This window comes from Drosophila subpulchrella, unplaced genomic scaffold, assembly GCF_014743375.2.
Source record: "Drosophila subpulchrella strain 33 F10 #4 breed RU33 unplaced genomic scaffold, RU_Dsub_v1.1 Primary Assembly Seq354, whole genome shotgun sequence".
Classification (NCBI taxonomy): Eukaryota; Metazoa; Arthropoda; class Insecta; order Diptera; family Drosophilidae; genus Drosophila; species Drosophila subpulchrella.
Genome location: NW_023665577.1, coordinates 10,825,944 through 10,847,242, shown reverse-complemented (window position 1 = coordinate 10,847,242; position 21,299 = coordinate 10,825,944). Strand labels below are relative to the sequence as shown.

The following is a 21,299-nucleotide window of genomic DNA, read 5'->3' as shown; positions in this document are numbered from 1 at the left end:
TAATATTAATTTTTTGCAGCCTGCATTACCCTAGATTTTTTAGTTGAAATCACCTTAATCAAAACACACCCAGTTGTATGATTTATTTAAATTGTAATTTATTTCTCAACTATCTCAAGTCATTGCTACTAGTTCTCTAAATGGTGTGTGTGTCCTGCCTCACATAGTATGTAGATGCATAACGCGGAAAAACAAAGGAAATCTTTACACTGCAACTGGATCTAACAATAGGAGTTCGACTACATAATGCATCCTAATCCAATCCTATCCCTCGCGCCGCCTACAAGTACTCGACGATATCGCATTTTATGGATATATTCGGACAGCTCTGGCCGACGGCACTGCGTCCCCGGTAGTTGGGGCTCTTCTCGGTGAGGAGTTTCCGGAAGATGGGCAGGATGGCCGTCTCGCCCTCGAGCAGTTCCGTTTCGCTGCTGGCGCCATAGATGGTGCTCTCCTGCTTGCCGCGCTGCCTGCTCCGCTGCTTGTCCGGTGCCACATTGGGCGAACTGTGGTGGTGGGCGGCATGCTGGATGTTGGAGCTCCGGCTGACCTTGCGCGGCTGGACGCACGGCTGGCTGCTGGGTGGCGGATCCCGCTCCCGCTCGCTGTCCGTCTCGCTCTGGCACACGGTGCCCTTCTGCGGCTTTGGGCGGTGCTTGTTGCGGTTCTTCTCCGAGACGGACCGCTGAATGGGCGAGGTGGTGTTGGGGTCATAGGCCATCCCGTGGCCGCCATGGTGCTCCGCGCAGCGCTGCGGACTGGCATAGTTTCGCGGCGACTGGCGCTGCTTGGCGTGCGACAGCGTGTGGGTGTCCCAGAGGTCGCTCTGCGACACCACGAAGTTGGACTTCAGAGCGGCGCCCATGCTGGTGCGGCGGTGGTCCGAGGCAGTGGGAGCTGTTGGGCAAATAAGAGATATTAGTCAGGATTAAGTCAAAGATGCATATTTATATTTAAGTACACTATTTTCAAAATCACTTTCTCTAAGAGATCTCACCCTTACACTGTATGTTTTCTAAAATTGTCTCACTATTTAATAAATACATTAGCCAATGGAAATATCTTCATATTGGATTACCAAAATTGTGATCCCTAAATTAACTATACTTTTTAAGTTTTATATTTTCATATTTAAGCCTAATAAGAACATGGGAATAAAGGGAAAAATATATAAATTTAATAACAAATGGATTTAATAGCAAATCTCAATGGCTATAACATTAAAGATGCACTTAGCCGTTTAAAATATACGTCAGAAAAACTAGTAACGTAAATATGTTCTTTTTTTTGAAATATTAAACTATCTTAAGTTACGAATTTTTTTATTATTAAGAAAAATTTTCCCATTTTTCGATATCCAAGAAATAAATTTTATTTGTGTGTGTCTTGCGAAACTCAATTCACGTTCACCCATGGAAAATATATTTTCACTTAAATTCATTGTTTTAAAATATATTACCTACTTTAAACTTTCTTTTCCTACTTTCCCCTATCTTTTAAGATATTAATCTAATTTTTATAGAAATATCTCTTATAATTTGTTGGGGGTAATACTGCAACACTGCATTTGACTTACTCTTAATCACAGCCGGCGTGCTGGGCTTGGAGTGGGGACACATGTTGCTCAGCTCCGACTGCGAGGTGGAGATGTTGGTGGAGGAGTTCCTGTGCGAGCTGCTGTACTTGGGCCGGGCGGTGGGCGTCTGGCTGCCGCTGTCGTAGTGCCTCGAGGCGGTGGACTGACGTCGTTCCCGCATGCTGGAGCAGTCGCCGGTGCTCCGCTTGCCCGCCGTACTGGTGATGCTTCCGATATTCTCATCAGTCTGGGCCGACACCGAGTTCCTCTTCTCCAGATGGCGGTGATGTTGCTGCTGGTGATGCTGCTGCTGCTGTTGCTGCTGCTGTTGTTGCTGTTGCATCTGCTGGTGTTGCTGTTGCTGCTGCTGTTGCTGCTGCTGTTGGTGTTGCTGCTGCATTTGCTGATGCTGTTGCAGATGCTGCTGCAGTTGCTGCTGGATGGGCTGCATCATGGTGGGAGCAGGGGCATGCGAGTGGTGCTCCACAATGGATTGCTTTTTCTTTTTGCTGTTTAAGATATATCAATTTTTTTTAAGTATTTCAAAAACATTGAATATATGTTAGACTTACGGAGGAAGCGATGGTGCCACCACTGTGGACTGCACGGAGACAAAGGAGTTGTCCATTTCCACATGGGTCGAGGTCACACTGTCCACGGACGTCATCTCGGTAACTTCTATGACAAAGGGGTTGCAATGCATGAACATATCTAGGCGGTCCCCCACTCCAGCCACTCACCTGTTGTGCTGGGCATCTCCCGTCGCACCGGTGGAGCCGATAGCCTCACAATATCATCGCTCAGGATGGGCTCTAGTTCACTGCCCACAGTGGAGCCGCCTGTGCAGGTCACTCCATCGATCCACTTGCGGGCCTCGGGTCCCAGTTTTCGGATTAGGGCCTGCAGTTCATTCTCCTTCTCCATCAGGGCCTTCCGGAAACGGCAGTTCGTGTTCTTAACATCCCGCAATCGCTGCTCGAGTTCGCAGACCGAGGAGTCCCGACGTCCGTTCTTGGACATGGGCCTCAAGGTGGCCCTCACCCGCTTGTCGACCACTCCCTGGGGATTCCTCTTCAGCTCCACTAACTGCAAAACGATTCGCATGAATGTTAATCAACAATAATGGTATTGGGTCAACATTTAGGAAGGATCAACTCTACGGACAGTGAGATAGGACAGTCTAAAGTATCCCAACAGCAAGGACATAGGCTCTTTCTACGACCTTGCTGTTTCATTGGATGGTTTCTAAATAGTTCAAGTTTATAGTTAGTCTGTAGTGTTATATAGCATTTGAGGAACAGTTTTGAAATTTCGAGTACATGTTGTTTCTGTATCAAGGTGTATTCAGCGCTAGACGAATAATCAGCTCAGTGGGCGGTGAGGTCCGATCAGTCGGAATGCTCTAACTAAAACCGATCGGTAGATCACCGCCTTCAAACAACATTCATATTGCACGAGTATATGTAACATATAACAGCTACAAAAACTACAAAACTTCCTTACTACCAGTCTTACTTTCGGTACGAACACCAAACACAAAGTGGCTGTCGTACAAAAAATGATAAAAAACGAGAGTAAGACAAAAACTAAATCCTTGCGGTCCGATAGCACCAGGGATATGGCCGCTCCGGCCAGGCAGGTGATGAACACATTGTAAACGGAGAAGCCAATATGCTTGGAGTCGTTCAAGGCGGGAATGGATACATGTCTGGTTTCCCAGGCCAAAAAGGCGCCAAAGACCTTGGGGAAAAATAGAATAATATAAATACAATACAGCACAAAGATAATCCTGATCAATAACTCACTAATAACAGGCCCTTGTACGCATAAATAATGCTAACAAATATGGTCATGTGCTCCGACTGGCAGTATTCGTTCTCGGGTATCACCAGAACATCATCAATATTCTCATGATGCTGTGGAAAAGAATAATTTTAAATACTTCAATACAAAATATTTGAAATCAATCCACTCACCAGGGGCTCCAATTGCTTGGTCTCTCGGTAGAAGGGATCTGCAATTTGCCAGGTGGTAATGATGGCTATATCAATGGCTAAAAGCACGCCCACAACCATAAACAATTGATAGTCCTTGATCACTTTCTTGTTTAGTTTAAGATCGGTAAAGATGGAATGAACCCGCCAGGTCTTCGAGAACATGGCTCCAAAACTGAGACTAAATCCAGCCATCAAAATCCAAGCTCGAGCTGTGCAAATGTAGGGGAAAGCTGCCACGCTGCTTAAGGTGGTATCCAGGCCCAGGAAAATTATGCTCAGATAGGTCATCATACAGCCCACAATTATCAGATTGTTCAGATGAGGACTGGACATCTTGATGTATCTGAAAATAATTTGAGTATTTTAATAAAAGAAAGATATAAATAATAAATCAACTCACCTTTGATTGCGATACTTGATGTTAAAGGCCAGAAAAACTGTTGCAATGATCACTCCAATAACCGAAGCACTAGCCGATACAATGTATATGGTTGGGTTCACCTGACTGTGTTCTATGTAGATCAGAGTTCGGTCCTTGGGCGGAGTTTTCCCCACCCATTTAACTGGTTTGCCCAAACTCAAGTCCAGGTGGGACTTTTGTGAATGGTATTCCCCAATCTTTTCCATTTGACCTAATTGGAACTGGTTGATCAAAATGTTGGCCTTGCGTTCGTTGTTGTAGAAACGCACAGGACCCTAAATGATATAGTTTATATATTATAACTTGATGTGTATTTGAATCTGAAAGTTAATTTACCGTCACACCCTCGAAGGAGGTATTTCGCAAAGCCTCGAGGAACACACTTTCCCAATCCTTGACTCGATAATCGAAATGCGTTAGCAGATCCTCGCGCTTTTCGGCGACATACTGAATGGCCAGAGCAGCTGCCCAGATTCCATCGTAGGTATAGCCATGAAAGCGGGAATATTCAGTGCCTCGCAGTCTATCGTATTCCACCAGATACTCATCTGCAGTCTGAAAATATTATAGATGTTATATTAGAAAGGTTCTTAAAGAAGTGATTTGAAAGTTTAGATACTTACAATGCCGGCCACTGTGATATCGCCACTGGTGGACAGGGGAAGAAGATCCACCAAAATGGCACCCTCCAAGGCTGTGGCAATCTCCTCCACACTGCACTCGCTGTCCTGGGTGACGTTCCACCAATCTGTGGAATATGTGGCCATGATCAGCCACTGGTAAGCCCTACCATACATGTCCAATCTGTAGGAATATATTTATAATATTTTTTTAAGAGAGAAAAAAAAGAGAACCTACTTGTAAGCCTCGCAGAAGGCTTTTCGAGCAAAGTGCTCGTTGAAGTTGCCCAGGATGATCCTGACGTCCTTCTCGCGAAGTTTCTTCAGGGATTCAGCCACATCGTTGACGAAACTTTGCGTCTCCACCACCTCCACCTCCATGGTGTCCAAATCAGCCACCATATGGTTGTGGGGCAGCGAATAGCGAGGTTCATTCTGGTAAACAGTGCCCACTCGGGTCCAATTGAACTCCTTGAGCAGGGCCAATCGGGGTGCATTGAAGGCATTCTCTGAGGGAACCACCCGGAAGAAATTTGGAAAGGCATCCTTGGTGAACATGGGATGGGTGTCCGCATAGCTCAGCTGGGTGAGGTGCCAGTGCTTGCTGGCCTTGGCAATGGGATCGGTCACGTGGGTGCAGGCCGCTCCAAAGAGCATTACTTTGTTGGGACCCGAGTGCATCATGTCGAAGAAGGACTTCACGCCCACGGCAGCATTGCACTGAAAAGGGAAGATTGTAAAGTTGCTTTATAAAAACTAAGGAAAGTGCGAAAACAAGGATATAATTTGATTTTAATTTAAAATTAAAAATTTTATAATATTTTTTTTTTAATATATATATTTTATGTTTAAAATTAAACAAGTGTATAAATTCCAAGTGTATGAAAAAAATTTTAATCTTGATGGATTAAAGGTATATAAGATAGATAAGCTATTATGAAAAATCGTATATTATTCGAAACTATTTTTTTGTAATCTAAATTACAACGAAACTTGATTGAGTACAATTTTATTACCATTGTCGTATTACGGTTTCATACTAATAATTTTTAACCAATTAAAAATATCCGAGAAACAAATGTTTAATAAATAATATTATATTCTACTTAACATAGTGATAACTCCTGAAAGGCTTGTCCTTTAAACTCACCTGGGTGTCGTTCCACCACATGTGCAGCCTGTAGTTGGCCAGGATCTTCCCGTGCTCGTTAACGTGGCCCAGAGCGAGCTTAACGCTGGGCATGACCCCTCGCCCTGTGTAGGAGTTCTCCACGCCATCGCCGTATGGGAAGAATCCCGCTATATAGACGTCCGATCTCTTGGCCGTCCTGCCCCAGGCGGTGCTCCAAAGGATCAGGAACACCAGGCTGGCGAATGGAGTCCAACTTGGCCAGAACATGTTTACCGCGTGGGCTGCAAAACGATTCTAAATGTGAATAGGGCATACATATCGAGGACGTGAACTTGGTGGTGAGTTGTGGGTGGTGCCTGCGGGTGGGTGGTGGTTGCACAGGTGAGTTGCCAAGGCTGGCGAGGCAAGGCTGCGCCCAATGGGCGTGTATTTTAGGGCTTTAGGGCTGTGCTTGTGGGGGCTCGCATGCAATTTCACAGGACAGGTGGGGCAAGGCTAAGGCCAGGCCAGCGAAATTGCTTCAAATTGCTGCAGCCCATGCTGGCACATTGCTGGGTAATTATAAAGCCATTTCATGATTAAGGAAGGCAGCCCTGCATTATTTATTATCTTAGTTATGGCGAAGGAGGATTCTCAACCAGGCACTTCTTTAGGTGTTTAAACTCGTTTAAAATATCTTTTTAAATGGAAAGTCACACATACCAGCTTTGTTAGTCCTGTAGCTAGATTTTATTTAACTACCGATGGCATTTTACACACCAAATTTAATTCAACTCTCGGAGAACGAAGAACTTTTGCAGTGCGAGGGTCCGAAAAATTATGTATCCCCCTGACTTGACACTTGGCTGACAGGAGGAATTCGAGGAGGGCAGTGCGCATGTCCTCAATCCGAAAGCTGTGACAGCTCCGCCTTGGCCTAGGCTTTCCAACCCCCGTGGATCCCCCGAAACTACGTCGTTTGTAAACACATCCTGCAACAGGTGGCTCTGTCAGCTGGTCCTGCGTCCATTGTTATGACCGTTACCATGGGCTACAAAACGAGAACCACCTCGGCCAATTACCAAATAGAAAATTGTCAGTACCCATAATGGAGGACTATGCGCCAAGTCGTTATAAAATGCTCGAGAAAATCGGGGAAGGTGTCCATGGCTGCGTGTTTAAGGCCATCGATTTGCAGCGCAACAAGGAGGTGGCCATCAAAAAGGTGGCCCTGAAGAACAAATTCGGAAATATTGCTTTGAATACACTGAGGGAAATCAAAACCCTCCAGCTCTGCAAGTCGGAATATGTGAGTTAACCTTATAGAAGTTAAGTAATCCATTAGTAACCTGTTTATTTGCAGATTCTGGGCATTATCGATATATATCCTGACCTGACCGGGCTTTCTTTAGTGCTGGAATACCAGCCGGACACCCTGTACAATCGGCTCAAGAGCGAGGTGAATCCCCTGAGCCGGCAGCAGGTGCGAAAGTTCGCCCATCAAATGTTCAAGGGCATTGCCTATCTCCACGATGCGGGTCTCATGCACCGGGACATCAAGCCGGCCAACCTGCTAATCAGCGACACGGATATGCTCAAGATCGCCGACTTTGGACTGGCCCGTCTGTACTTTCCCGAAGAGGAATCGCGACTTTACTCGCCTCAGGTGTCCACGCGGTGGTACCGGGCTCCGGAGATTCTCTGGGGCAGCCAGAAGTACGGAACCGGAGTTGATATGTGGGCAGCAGGTAGATATTATGATTTTTAAAGGGTTTACTTTAAGAACTAAAACTGGGAAGATACATTTTTAGATATTTCTGAATAATTTTACTTGTTAGACAAACTATAACTTATCCTCCGTTCGAAGAATTAGAGATACAATGCATGATTTCAAAATTGTTATGTAGATTCCCAATTTTCTTAATAATGTGAATGTTCCTCCTTAACCTAGGTTGCGTGGTGGCTGAGATGCTGCGAGGAGTGCCTCTGTTTGCAGGAACCACCGACATTGAGCAGCTGGCCATTATCATCCGCACCTTGGGCAGTCCACGTTTGAATCAGTGGCCAGAGTTGACCTCCCTGCCGGATTACAGCAAGATACGGTGAGTACTGACCTCTGGAATGGATCTCTTAAAACATAATTTTCTATATCTCCTTGTAGCTTTCCCAATTCCGTGGGCATTCACTGGGATAACTTGTTCCCCAGCTGCACACATGCGGTGGAGATCAATCTGGTGTCAAATCTGGTGGTTTACAATCCCAAAAACAGACTTAAGGCCAGCGAGGTGGGTTCCTTCTGCCAGATTGAAACTGCTTGGTTATAATAAAAATTTGTATGATCTATATATTTTTCAGGCCGTCGAACACGATTACTTTCACTAGTTAAAAGACTATTTACACAGGTATTGCTAGCATCTAGGAGTTTTCTGATTCTTTGAATCTGCAAAGAGGAAATATATGATTAATTGAGGAAGTAAGGGTTGTTAGGATACCTACTTGCACTTGAGGCAGGTGAAGAACACAGTCTGTCCCTCGTCCGCCGATCGGAGTTGCAGGGTGGCATAGGACATCTTGTCGTGGTTGCACTTGGGACACTTCCTCTCCACCACGGGTCCATCCGCCTCCGATTCCGATTCATGTTTGGTTCTGTTCAACAACTTCTTGGCATCGTATGTGTTGAAATGGATAGTAAACTCAGATTTCTCGCCGCTGTAAACTATTATAAAATCGATATAATACATGATGATCTTTAAAAAAAGGTATTAGTTCTAGTTTTACCATCCGCTTGAAACTCCTCTCTGCAATTGTGGCAAGTCACATTGCCCTTGACTTGCAGCTCGGGAAGAATGGAGCCGCATGAGGGACAGAATCCCGGGCAATTGGTGAAAGCATCCATTTCAAAAATAGAAATCCGGCAAGTCAAAACCAAAATAAATATATTCGCACGTGCTACTATGGGTATTTTAATGAGACCGTTGCAAGACCGGTCAAAAATACCAAAGGCTACTGGAAAAATACTAAACGAATGTCAGAACGGTGGAAAACCTTGATAACTCCGGTTGAAAACTTTGATATAACCGCTTACCCGTTTCGTTTCAAATTTAAATTCAATAGAAGTAAAGAACTGAAGCCGTTATTTTCTTAGCAGTATTTTCAACGATATAGATTGTGTATATTTGCAATATTGTTTTACTTCAAAAACTCTTTTTTATCCAACTGCCAGATAACCCAGTAAAAGCATCACAATTCGAATTTGTTCATTATTATTACTATGGTATAAAAAACTAGTACATCAATAAGGCGATCTTACGGGCTAGTCAGCTGAAATGCAAGTCAGATGTGCACACTCTGGTTCAATTAAACTACCTAAAACTATCACAGGCAGAACATTAACTACGCGCTAGAGGTCCTAACTACAACTATGCGTCTAGGAACTATTGATCCTTGGCTGCCAGAATATCGCACAGAGTGTAATCAAAACGTGATACCACACTTTGGAGTGGAGGTATCGTCTTTGAGATATCGGTCTATCCTATCGGCTGGAGAGACTCTGCGGCATGTTGAGCTCCCAGAGCTTCATGTTGTTGTCGAGCACCTCGTGGTACCAGCTCTCCTTCTCCGGCTCCTCCCTGAAGATGGGCTTCAGCGACTTGAGGTCCAGCTGCAGGATGGCATCGTTGCCCAGCAGCGAGTCCAGCGATCGCAGCAGAGTACTATTCCCGTGCAGTTTCAGCAGGGTCACGTACTTGACCACATAGTACTCGTACTGCAACTTCCTGTTGGCCCAACGTTCCACGGTGGCATTGGCACTGGCCGATCGAATCTGGCCAAGATGGGCCGCGAACCAGGGTGCAAAGTAGTTGTAAAGATCCAGCTTTGACAGCCCGTTGAGCCCCTTGCTCTTGATTCGCTCCTTGATCATGCTGTAGTTCTTGCGACTGTACACGAACACCTGATACAGCGAATTGCCGGTGGTGTACGAGTTCACATAGTGCGTGCCCACCTCCTCCATAAATCGGACTACAGATGTCATATTCCCGATTTGCAGCTGATTAACTCGTGACCGCACATCCTGCTCCAGGGGCTGATGCACCGGAATCTCGGTGTTTAGGCGACCGGTTTCCCTGAATCGCACCACCCTCACCAGAACGTAAGAGTAATCGCCCTGGATGAAGGACGTATTGATGCCCATCTTCCTGGCCGCATTATCCGGAAACCATCCGCCCGTGAACGCCTCCCAAGGTTTGTCCATTCGCTCGATGGAGAAGTCCCGGAAGTAGGCCTGGAACAATTGTCTCCTGTTCTCGCAGAACTCCATGTGAAAGTCCCCGTGAAAGATCCCGGGCGTGGTGTCCTCATGGCTTTCTGCCAAGCCACTCAGGTTCTGAAATAATATTACATTTATTAAAAAAATTATAATAAAACAGAATTATCCATTAAACAGAAAAAAATTGTCAAGTAATTTTAGTTTTAAAAAAATGTTTTTCTATCTAATAGGTTAATAAAAGACGCTTTTTGTAACTCATGACTTTTAAATTAATCTAGTTAAAGTGGATGCGGAATAAAAAATTTAAAGTGGCTCCATTCGAGCACCGAAATTGCCGGAAGTATAAAAAGGTGGTTTTTAATAAAAGCAAAAACAGGTAGGACCATAAAATGTTTATTTCTACTTTAGATGTAAATGTAAATGTTAGTTGTGGACAAAGGTTATACGAATTCCAAATAGTTTGGATAACCTTATGCCTATAGTTATTTATGAAAAAAGATGATAAACTAACCCTGTAGATATTCTTGGTGGGCTCCTTGAACAGCCACCGCTCCGGCTCCACGTTCTCATTGATGGGTATTACTCGCATGGAGATGCTTAGGTAGCCATATCGCGCAAATATATTGATGGCCTTGCCGATCCGAAGCTGGGACTCGCGACGACCTCCATCCGCCAGGAGCGCCAGGGTCAGCAGCCAGAAAAGGCCAGGCCACGACCTCATCGCTCAGCATTCAAGGTATGAACTGCAAGAACATAATATGAATAATAATAGAATTTAGTCTGGGTTACTATAGACCTTAATTAAAATACTCCAACATATATCAGGATTACAACCTTTGTGGTTTCAGGGAAAATCTTTTTGCATCATAAGAAAAACGCAATATACTAAATTTTATAAAAATAGATAAACAATGATTGCTAATAAGAAAGATCTATTATAATAACTTATTGTAATGGATACTTAAATATTTGTTAATTGCAGTGAATAAATCTATGAGAAACAGGTACCTACTAACAGTTCCATCTTTAAATCATTTTACTAAACGCTATCATTAGTCATTCCGAGTTAAACCGGAAAGTTTCCTACCATACAACCTCTATTGTTTGTTTATATTTTAAAAGCCCATGCAGTGGTTGCGCCACAGAGGGGGGGCTAGGCTATATGGCAATAATTGCAGGGCCGTCGTGTTTGTTTTCCACTCTATAAACGGGCGATAATTTAAGCGCGCTCTAATTGGCCATGAACCTTCGTGGCGCTGAACTTGAACCGAACCCCAGGTGATTTAACTTGGGTCCCGTGGAGGTAGAGGTAGAGGCCACCAGCTGGCGATGAGCCGAAGCTCTGCTCCGATCACCTTAAGTGGATGCAATTAGCCGCAGGCTCCTGCCCGTAAAAACGGCAACAAAGTAAAATAGCCATCAAAATTGGTTTGCTTGGCTGATGTTTTGACTTGCAAATTATTTCCTAAAAACATTTTGCATGCCTCGTAACCGTTTTCTTGTTGATTTGGCTTGGCTTGGCTTGGCCCACTATACTATAAAGACCGGTTATGCCGTTCGCCAATATTTGTGGCCAGATATTATGGTCTGGCCGGCAAGGAAGCCAAAGTAATTGGCCGGGCCACACACATTCTAACAACATGGCGAGGCAACTCTTAATTCGAGCCGTTATCAGAAAAAGCGACGTGTTTCGGATGGCCAGGCCAGGCCAACAACACAGAGGTTAGCCGGGTGTTAGCCACGTTCGTGAGTCACACCTGTCGCCCCGAAGCAGTCGAGCGCAACGCCAGACAAACAGCCATGATGACACTCAAATTGTTAACAATTTACGTGAACCATAAAATCTAGGCGTCGCTAAACTTGTTCAGCAGCAGCAGTAAAAAACAAAAAAAAAACAATCAAAAAACAGCAGGAAGAATGACTGAATGAAAATTGCCCGTAATGAAACTAGCCCTGAATGGAACAAAGAAGAGAGCCATCGGCCTGCAAGATGCTATATACAAATAACACTCCCAATGGGCGATTCCAGGAAATACCCATTTGCACAGTTTATAAGCACACATACATTTGCTAAATGTTCCAATCAGTAGCCCCAGGAAACTTGGCCCCAGAGATGAACCCCAAAGATTGCAATGCCTCTACAGATTCAAACATTTTGCCTGGTGTTCTCGTGTAGAATCCGATTGCGAAGGCTGTCAACTTCTAGCAAACATCTAATACCCTGCTAATGAGCTTAGTTCTCTATTGAAAGACCCTAAAAAATTGTCTTAAAGTCCGCGTGCCGCTTGAAAGGCATGTGTTATGTGACTTGATGATAGTTAGTTTTGGCGGTGGGGGTATTTACAATAGCGGACGCATAACCTTGTGCAAAAGACCCAAAAAAGCCGCGAACCGGAGTTCGAGATGAAGAAGACGAATTAAATCAAAAATTCAATGCGCGCACTCGGACTCTTAAGCAAAGGCAACTTAAAATCAACTCGTTCAACTGTGACTCCCTTTGCACTGGAAAAAAGCAAGTAGTTACTTAATATCACAAGAACTAAATTCACAAGAACTCTCAACTTAATAAGCGATCAATAATAATAAATATATAGATATGGCTGATTCTTTGTTAATCACGTTTTAACAAACCAAAAATGATCGATTTTTTATTCTAATTATAACACTGAGAAAAATAATCTGTAATTGTTAGTAACAGAAATGATTAAAACATTTTACTTTATAAAAAAAATAAGAGATTTTCAAGGGCGCTTATCATTCTGTGAACAACATTTAAAAGTTGTTAACACTTTAAAAAAGTAGAACTTAAAAAAAAAAAGTTTTGCTTTTATTCTTCTTGTTTGATATTAAAAACAAAATATCATAATATAACTTTTAGAATATAATATACAATATTATATATATAATATATATATATATATATAATCTATAACCTTTTTAATTAAAATATTTTATTTGCAATTAAATTCTTGTACGTTTGTTCTGACTATTCTGATATTCATAAAAGTAGAATCCTTTAAAATCACTTTAAGGTTCCGAACACTTTTCTCAGTGCTTAACACTGTGGTAGTCTGAGGCCCAGTCAATTGGAGATTCTTTATGCGCGTTTCATGCGCTCTTTTGTGGTCGTGGTCTGGATCGAACCCCGGACGAAGGGCAACCGACGCGGGGCATAAGGTCTGCAGTTTATATCGCGCTTAATTTTATGCTTGCTCCGTGTGCGTTGTTTCCTTGAGCGGTGTTAAACAAAAGTTGTCTGGCTGCGAGGTGCTGCTTCTGCCGTTTCTGCTGCTATTTTTGTTGTATTATTTACCTGCACGAGAACTGGAACTCGAATGCGGATTGAAATTGACGTAACCAGCAGACAGAAGCGGCTTTTTGGCCAGAAGCTTGAAAGGTGGGGGGTCTATTCTACAGGCCAGATGAGACTAATCCGCAGGTCTAGAGTCTAGAGTGGTTCCCCACTGGTTAGCCTTATCGCTATGATAGCAGGGGCCATTGCACAAGGCTGGCTGGCTTTAGCATCGCTCGTTGCCGAGTTTTACGGTTTGTGGGTCAGAGGTCGACGGCTCGGCTCAGCTCGGCTCAATGGCTGTTGGCGCCCTCAAGTGATAAGCGCATCTATATATAGATCGCTGGAATCTCGGGATCAAATTACGTTTGCGCGGATTTCAACAACCAACATGGCACATAGCACACAGCACGAACATAGTCGAGTACCCTGAATAAGTAAACACTAAACACTAGACACTAAAACACACAACAACTCACACCGAACGAGCGACGACGACGTGCCTTCAATTGCAATTAAAAGCCGGAATTTGCGGCAACCAAATACACTTACTACAGCACTCCAAAACGCGAGCAGGCACAACTTCCAGCGCGCAGACTCAAAATTAAACTAAAACTGGCTACCAAAAACTCGATCGCCGGAGAGAACAAGCCGATCAACAGCAGCAATATGTGTTGCGCCACGCCAGCAACATGTTGCTGCGGTGCTGTTCGATTGTTGCTGCTGCTGCTGCAGCAGCAACAGTTGCAGTTCAATGACTGGCGGCCAGCAGAAGTTCTACTCCTCCAACGGCAATGGCTATGGCCAATGCTAATGGCCTGGCACAAATATCTATTGTTGACATCTGCCGTTTTGGGGGGACAGCTTTTCCGCTTATTAATATTTCCCAGCACGTCGCCAACTTCCAGTTTGTTGGCCAGTATAGGCCAGTTGGGGGGAGGTGGAGGCCTCTCTAAGCGAGGCAGATTGAAATGATTGCAGTTTGCCGGCCCAGACTTGCGAAAGACCCTCATAGAACTCTGTGGCCACTGGACAGTAATCAAAAACTTTTGGTACTCTTTGTGGTGGCAGCAAAAACAAAAAAAAAAGAGATACAAAAACTAATAAGACCCAAAGTGAGCCGAGGAAAAAAACAAAAACGAAAGTATCAAATTCGCATTACCTTGAAAACATGCTAACAAAATTTGGGTCAAGCTTTGAGTGCCGGGCGACAAATGTTTGAAATTCGAGTGTAATGTTTCAATTAGAAGCCCAAGATACAAATGTATCTGAAGCTCAAAGCCCCATGGCTGCAGGGCATCCGCTTTGTTGACAAAGCCTTGACTTCTGGATTTCCGCTGGCCATTGAGCATTTCTGCGAAATTCTCGGTTGGCTTTCTAAGAATTTGAATATTTCTTTGGGAACTTGGAACTAGGGGGGTTTGGTTTTTTCGTGGACCTTCCGAAAATCATTGCAAAAGCAGTTTGAAATTGTATCTCTCGTATATTTTTGTTCTCTTTCCATATATAGAAGTTCATTTTATTATTTCTGTTTCGGTTTCTGTGTGGGTTTTGCTTTGTCTTTGCTGCATGCATGATTCAAAACTTATGTATTTAAAATTCGGTATTTCAGTGTTTACTCGATTTTATTTAATTCTCATTCCCGTTCTCACCGCCCTCCTTTTCGTCTTCGCTTCGGTTTCTGTTTCTGTTTCATTTTAATTTATTATTATTAATCCCATGTTTAAACTATGTATATATAATGACATTTTTATCATTTATTTTAAATGATATTTACTAACGCCACGGCCTTCTGCGCCCCAAAACGATCGATCGATCTGTCGATTTCATTTCATTTCATTTCATTTATTATTTTAATAACAATTCACTCAATTAGCTCAAATCGCGTCAATCTACACATATTGACATTGGAGATCATAAGCATTTCAACTCATCTTCACCATCATTACCCTCAGTATCATATCATCATTGACTTATGAAATTAGAGAAAAATTCTAATTCATTTGGTTTACGTGACCATGTTCATCTCATTTCTTTTTTCTTTTCTTTTTTATGTAATATCAACAATAAATTTTTACTTAATCTTAGTGTGAAATAATTCTTAGAGTACAGCTACAATCTGCTCGCATCGGCTAAGAAAAAAAGGATCAAGTAAAAGTACGAAACGAGTCCTTCAAAATCCTAGCTCAATCTCGGGATACTCTCTATCGGTCTTCCCCCTCATTCAATTCTGTTCAATCGTTCCTAATCATGGTTATAAACCGTAAAATATAAGATTTTGATTTGAGCATTCTTTTCCTAATCATTTCTTCATTTTTGGTGTTTTCTGGCACATCCAGCTTTTGTCTGGGGGAGCTTCAAAATGTACATACATCCATCTCCATCTCCAGCCGTTATTTTCTTTATAAGGTTCCTCCTATCATATCATATCATATCGTCTCGTCTCGTCCCGTTCGTTCGCTTTAAGGTATAATACTTAGTTAATTTGGCCACTTGGCTGCGTTTGTGGTTGTGGGTAGGTAGTTAGTTCTTCAGTTTTTTCGGGTAGGTTCGGTTGTTCTTTTTTTGGGATACTTCTATGATTTGCATTGCCTCTCCTGCTATCTCCTTCCACGCTCAGAACCGAAAAGTTATAGCCCAGCGTCTAACGATAATACTCTATGCAAAATTGTTCAACCATTTTGAAACCATAGAATTGTTCTGGATATAAGTATGTAATTCTTGTGTGGTGTGCGGTTGGGAAATTCAAGTGGGTCGTGTGGTTGTTGGGCTCGAATTAAGCTCAGGCTTAAATTGTTCTGGGGGACAGCTAGAGAATTGCGTGGCACGTGTTTACAAATGTGTTCGATTTAATACTAAGTTCGATCTCAAGTGTGTTCTATTCTCGATTTTCCTATCCCAATTACACTCCGTAGTTGTGCTCTAAATTCTGTTTTCGTCCATCTCAGAAGCTCTATGTGAGGGAAGCTAATTCAAAATGTTCTGAACCTCTCCTATATCTCCTATCATAGGGATCTATATTTGGGGGAAAAAGCGAAATTACTGAGCGCTGGTTGCTGATTATGAAGCTGCACTAAAAAAATGCCAGGTTTCTTGATTGCTAAGACAGTTTGTCGGTGTCATTGTAAAGTATCTCGAAAATTTGAAGCTGCTGCTTGGGTGGTTACTGGGCCTGTGGGTGTACGATTAATTCAATTCAATTCAATTCAAAGCGACTTAAGAGATCTCATTCGATTCGGTTTGGGTCACCTTGTTTGGTTTTCGTTTTTGGCTGTGGGTTAAAAGGAAGCGCTCCGCTATATTATTCTTATTGAACTTGACTGATTTTCAATGTATCCAACCTGAGTTTGAGTTGTTCGAAAAATATATATATGTGTTGTGTATACATACTTCCTCGATTTCCTACTTTCTTCTTGTTTTTTGTCATATATTTATATGTTATCTGCCTGTTTTGCGTTGACCTGCAATCTCCTCACCTTTTTGCTAATTATATTAATTCGTAATTGCAGTTAGTGTGTGTTTTTGTGCTCACTCTATGTTTTTTTCCATTTGTTTACTTTGCTTTTGCTTGAATTAAACGCGGCTGCAATTAATATTATTTCATTTTTGTTTTATTATGTTTGATTGCATTTTTTGTGGCTTACTCATTTCTCATTGAATTCAATTAAACGTCAACAATTTGGTATTTTGGTTTTATATGTTTTTTCTTTCTCCTCCGCGTGTGTAGGTGTTGTGATCTGAATTAATTATATTTTTTTTGGGTTTTTTCTGTTACCTTTTCTTTATGTATATTGCATTTAAAACGTGCACTTTACCACTGTCCTGACTTGATCTTCCATATGTAATTAATTAGTTCTTACTTGGCTTGAAACACTTGAAATTGCTCACATCGTAATTTGTTTATTATTCTCTGTTCTTCGTGTTCTTTTTGCTGCTGTGTCTCCTTGTGTCTATGTTTAATTATATTTAATTACGTAGTTTTCTCTATAATTTACTAACTCGTTCAACGCCCTATCTGCACACAAGACTCTTACCGGAAATAATCTTTGAGTAAAAACAATTTGGAGTGCTTCGGTTCGATTTGTCTAACTCCAGTTAACTTAGACACTAACAAGTGCAAGATTTACATAAGCGTTTAATGCTGTTTTGACTAAATGCTGAATACAAACAATACAACAAAACAATAATCGTACAATATAACACAATGAGCATGGAATGGCAAATACAATCGGTTAAAATTAATACAATATAAACGTATAGTTAAAACAAAAAACAAATATAGAGGCAAATACAAATGGTTGTCTGTCAATTAACACACTTTTTGTCTTTGCGTTGCGACCGCAGTTCCCATAATACCCATCTACTCTTAAATTATATAGCTCGGCGCCAGGCGCCTTCTATCTTCCAGTACTCTAGTCCTCCAGTCCTCCAGTCCTACAATCCTCACTGTCATCATCTCCCGTAGTGGATGCTGTTCTGCTGTTTTCTTCAGTTGCTGTTGCTTTTGTGCCTTGGTAATACTTTAATGGTGTGTTGTGGTGATGTGGCGTGTATCTGCATCTTCGTTTCGTGTATTTGCCTCAGTAGAGCGCCACGTTGGAGGCCTGCGTGTAGGCGTCCCACTCGCAGTCGCAGCCCTCGAGGCAGTCGGGGCATTCCAGTTCGCTGTCTTGTCAGTACAGCCAGGACACGGGCACCCACTGCGGGGTGGTGTGCACCCGGTCGATGGCCGTCTCCAGCGTGGCAATCGTCTCGCTGATGTCGTTGTTCACAATCGTCAGATCGAAGAAGTGCCCGTACAGCTGGCGCAGCATCTCCGACTCCTTGGCCAGTCGCTCCAGGCTGCCGTCGTACTGTCGTTGGGTGAAAGGTGAAGCGATTAGATGGGTTCGACTTTGGTCTAAGCACTATGCTTAACTCACATCTGCTATGTTCTGCAGCGAGGGCGCCGCTATGAACACCACGTAGGGCGTGAACTCGGCGGTGCGGAGTATCTTCAGGGCTTGCGGCTCCACATCCAATATGGCCATCTTGCCCTCGGTGTGAATGCGCCGGATAGTGTCCAACTTAGTGCCGTACATGGCGTCCTCGTGGGTGCCTGCAAGGGTTCAATGAATGCACATGAGCTTGGCCTGGGGATAGGCTATATCACTGAGTTCGTTACCGTATTCCAAGTACTCATTCGCACCGATGTCCGCCATCATTTCATCGTGCGAGACAAAGTAATAGCTGCGTCCGTTCTCCTCCTCGGGCTTGGCAGGTCTCGTTGTATCTGTAAGATACGATAAGTTACTCACAATCCTTGGACTACATTTTAAGATTGATTGCCAGTTAGTTAGCACAGTAAATCGTTAAATGATTTATTTACTAATTAGTAATAACTACAAATTACTAGTGTAGGCCATTATTCATTTGGCAATTAAATAGTTAATGACAGGGTCTTCATTATTTGAAATACGTTTAAGGAAGCCCTATCGATATTAAAGTCCCATAATCGAGAAATAAATCTTTAAAATTTGTAAATTGACAGCCAAGGCTGTCGCAGACTAAATAATAGCTTTATTTACCGCTGAAAATTTACGATGATTCGACTTTTATGAGACAGAAAGAAGATGAATTCAACGCTTTCTGCATCATTAAACCAGTCAATTGAGCGATGGTTGCTATAAATCAAACAGTATGCCTAGGTGAATGTCTATATTCAAAGAAAGCCCTTTTAAACCACACAAGTGGCTTCATTTAAACACAAACAGCCAGCAAGTACTATTGTAAGGACACTTACGTGGTATGGGATAGGCGTACTTGTCGGGGTACTTCGATATCAAGGTGTTCTTGATGTGCCGCCTGCCCACCCCATGAGCACCCAGGAGCACCAGCGTTTTGCGCTGGAAGTTCGGATCCCCAACTGAAAGAAGGCACAGGAAGTGAGAGGAAAGATAAACAAAAGTTCACCTGTGGCTGGTATGGAGCCATCAAACCCACCTGGCACCTTGACAACCTCCTCGTACGTGACCACATCGAGCGTGTCGAAGATGGCATTGTGCTTGGCCAGATATTTGTCCCGGCATTGCTTCTTCTTGCGCCCGAAGATGGAGCAGTTAACTGTTGGTTATAATGGAGAACGAGTGTTATTGAATTGTTTTATTGGATGGATAGAGGCAGAGCTGAGTAAGTTAAGAGCCGCATGCTTATAGAGCAGGCACAAACATGCTGTAGAGCAGGCACATTCGATAAGTAAGAGCATGAAGCAAGCACGATTTCGCGTAGTTATATTGGATGAATTCATGATATCCTTCGAGATGATTAATGGACTTTTTCCCTTGGCACTTTATTACTTTCCCGACCTAGATTTTAGATATGAGGTGTTCTTTTAGCCAGCCTAACGTGCAGTGGTGTGAACTTTGTTTTATGTGTGTATAACTAATTCGTCATAAAAGTTTGGTTGGATATTACTTTTGGGTTTATAAGCGGGGAGTTTCAATACTGTGGGTTCATAAACAACGATGGCTGAGGTGCATCTACTGTTTTTAGATGGCGATCGTGAGCATGAGAGGCGGTTCTACACGTTTCCTGGAACTGGGTGTTGGTTTCGGTGGTGCCGTCTACATAAGCTATAACTTTCGGGCTGTTAGGTGGTTGGGTGTTTGGTTGACTGGGTTTCGGGTGTGGGTGTGGGTGACTTCTTTTATACAAAAATTGCTATCAATAGAAATTCGGTTGTATAGTACGGGTGGGTTGTTTGTGTTTTCTTGTTTGTGGCATAACATAACTCAATAAGAAACGTTAAAAGACGAGTCTTAGCAGCTCTTCTTAGAGGAGTTTCGTTTGATTTTTGTGGCTTGGTGTGTGGTTTGTGGTGGTTGGTGGTTTTTGGTTATATGGTAACTACCTGCTGATCCATCACACCCATCTGCGTGAGCGGAACATCCAGCACCCGGTTCTCCTGCATTATATTATCATACATACAGAGTTTATAGCAATTCTTTGGTTCGGTTCGAGATGCGAGATTCATGGTTAGCAACTAGGTATTAGAGTTTTGTACAGGTGTGCAAATGTGGGTGTATCTTTTGGGTCTTTGGTATTTCTCAGCTTGAAATTTGGCAGCGAGGGGACTTTCCCCTTTTGGTTTTGGATAATTTGAAATGGTTTTTCCTTCGACTACTTTTTGGGGCATGCAACTCTCTGTGGGTGTTAGTGTACAGATGTGGGTGGTATATATATGTGTGTGTATTTCTGGATATATGTCAGTGTAAGATTGTGAGAGAGAGAGAGACATAGAGAGAGCGCTTTCCCTTTTCGATTAACTACGAGTTCGTCATACACTTCCAATATAAGTACAATTATTCATATAGCATACGATTGTTTGATTATATCGAGCATCCAATTACACATAGAGAACACGGATAGTTGGGTTCGAGACGCCTGCCGCCGAACAGGACTCCCCGGGTCACCCCAGGTCACTCACCCTGCTCCTGCTTGGTCTTGTCGACCGTCTGGCAGGCGATCCGCCATTCCTGCAGCTCCGGCGACGGTATCAGTCCCGCCGATCCGCCCACCGTGTCCAGTCGCGCCTGCCACCAATGATGATCGTCCTTGCTAATGATCTGTAATTACACCACCTTGATACTCATCGGTTTCATTAGGGATATACGGCACCGAACCTACCTGCAGTATGTCGCCCACTTGGAACGATATGCCCGCCTGGGCGCAGGGTATAAGCTCATCATCCAGCGGATTATAATCGAATTGGGCGCGCACGAATATCTGCGAGTGCAAGGGAGATACAAAATAAACCAGATGAGCCCGTGTCGAGTTGAAACTCGCAAATAGTTTGCCGCAGCAGGTCGATGATTCGGTTTTCATTCTCATTTTCCTTTTCCGCTTCGGATTTTCTGCTTTTCTGCCATTTCAGCTACTTTTGCTCAGGCTGCAACTGAGTTGTGGCTGCCTCAGCGAAATGGGTTTCGGTTTGCGATTTACATGCAAAACTCATTTGCATGTCAAAAGCAGCA

General features: G+C 43.2%; 5 protein-coding genes across 19 annotated transcripts in view; 1 reads left to right on the top strand and 4 right to left on the bottom strand.

Moving 5' to 3' along the window:
• Positions 1-76: 76 nt before the first annotated feature.
• LOC119560031 (gamma-aminobutyric acid type B receptor subunit 2) lies at positions 77-6,605 on the bottom strand. Of its 4 annotated transcripts, none has more exons than XM_037873328.1 (13): positions 6,452-6,605; positions 5,768-6,030; positions 4,856-5,337; positions 4,621-4,801; positions 4,334-4,552; positions 3,977-4,272; positions 3,556-3,919; positions 3,385-3,495; positions 3,083-3,319; positions 2,320-2,665; positions 2,152-2,257; positions 1,580-2,088; positions 77-900 (listed from the first exon to the last, which is right to left on the bottom strand). In XM_037873328.1, exons 2-13 carry the CDS (start codon positions 6,014-6,016, stop codon positions 281-283), a joined length of 3,720 nt encoding a protein of 1,239 aa, XP_037729256.1. In that variant the 5' UTR covers positions 6,017-6,030; positions 6,452-6,605; the 3' UTR covers positions 77-280. The 4 variants fall into 4 exon arrangements, with proteins under 4 accessions (XP_037729256.1, XP_037729257.1, XP_037729258.1 ...); XM_037873329.1 differs by having other exon boundaries at positions 2,152-2,254; XM_037873330.1 differs by having other exon boundaries at positions 3,095-3,319.
• Positions 6,606-6,779: 174 nt separating this feature from the next.
• On the top strand, positions 6,780-8,231 carry LOC119560033 (cyclin-dependent kinase 20). Its single transcript, XM_037873333.1, has 5 exons — positions 6,780-7,037; positions 7,092-7,476; positions 7,680-7,830; positions 7,890-8,013; positions 8,084-8,231. Exons 1-5 carry the CDS (start codon positions 6,837-6,839, stop codon positions 8,108-8,110), a joined length of 888 nt encoding a protein of 295 aa, XP_037729261.1. The 5' UTR covers positions 6,780-6,836; the 3' UTR covers positions 8,111-8,231.
• Positions 8,047-8,691, bottom strand: LOC119560035 (DNA-directed RNA polymerase I subunit RPA12). The gene is made up of 3 exons (XM_037873335.1): positions 8,507-8,691; positions 8,225-8,444; positions 8,047-8,168 (listed from the first exon to the last, which is right to left on the bottom strand). The coding sequence occupies exons 1-3, from the start codon at positions 8,622-8,624 to the stop codon at positions 8,144-8,146; spliced, it is 363 nt and encodes a 120-aa protein (XP_037729263.1). The 5' UTR covers positions 8,625-8,691; the 3' UTR covers positions 8,047-8,143.
• Positions 8,692-8,974: 283 nt separating this feature from the next.
• On the bottom strand, positions 8,975-13,909 carry LOC119560710 (torso-like protein). 3 transcript variants are annotated; one of them, XM_037874318.1, is made up of 3 exons: positions 13,840-13,909; positions 10,507-10,738; positions 8,975-10,112 (listed from the first exon to the last, which is right to left on the bottom strand). In XM_037874318.1, exons 2-3 carry the CDS (start codon positions 10,714-10,716, stop codon positions 9,261-9,263), a joined length of 1,062 nt encoding a protein of 353 aa, XP_037730246.1. In that variant the 5' UTR covers positions 10,717-10,738; positions 13,840-13,909; the 3' UTR covers positions 8,975-9,260. The 3 variants fall into 3 exon arrangements, with proteins under 3 accessions (XP_037730246.1, XP_037730248.1, XP_037730249.1); XM_037874320.1 differs by having other exon boundaries at positions 13,767-13,882; XM_037874321.1 differs by lacking the exon at positions 13,840-13,909 and adding an exon at positions 13,309-13,730.
• A 1,202-nt stretch (positions 13,910-15,111) lies between these two features.
• LOC119560709 (peripheral plasma membrane protein CASK) overlaps positions 15,112-21,299 on the bottom strand; it is a 43,834-nt gene continuing 37,646 nt past the window's right edge. For 6 of the 10 annotated variants that reach the window (XM_037874306.1, XM_037874307.1, XM_037874315.1 and 3 more), the window contains 8 exons: positions 20,953-21,051; positions 20,753-20,891; positions 20,177-20,230; positions 19,270-19,389; positions 19,070-19,192; positions 18,452-18,559; positions 18,210-18,385; positions 15,112-18,140 (listed from right to left, as the gene is read on the bottom strand). In XM_037874306.1, coding sequence (XP_037730234.1) covers positions 17,961-18,140; positions 18,210-18,385; positions 18,452-18,559; positions 19,070-19,192; positions 19,270-19,389; positions 20,177-20,230; positions 20,753-20,891; positions 20,953-21,051 — 999 coding nt within the window. In that variant the 3' untranslated portion in view covers positions 15,112-17,960. The remainder of the gene's footprint in view (positions 18,141-18,209; positions 18,386-18,451; positions 18,560-19,069; positions 19,193-19,269; positions 19,390-20,176; positions 20,231-20,752; positions 20,892-20,952; positions 21,052-21,299) is intronic. The other 4 variants (XM_037874310.1, XM_037874311.1, XM_037874316.1 and 1 more) reach the window with 1 other exon arrangement.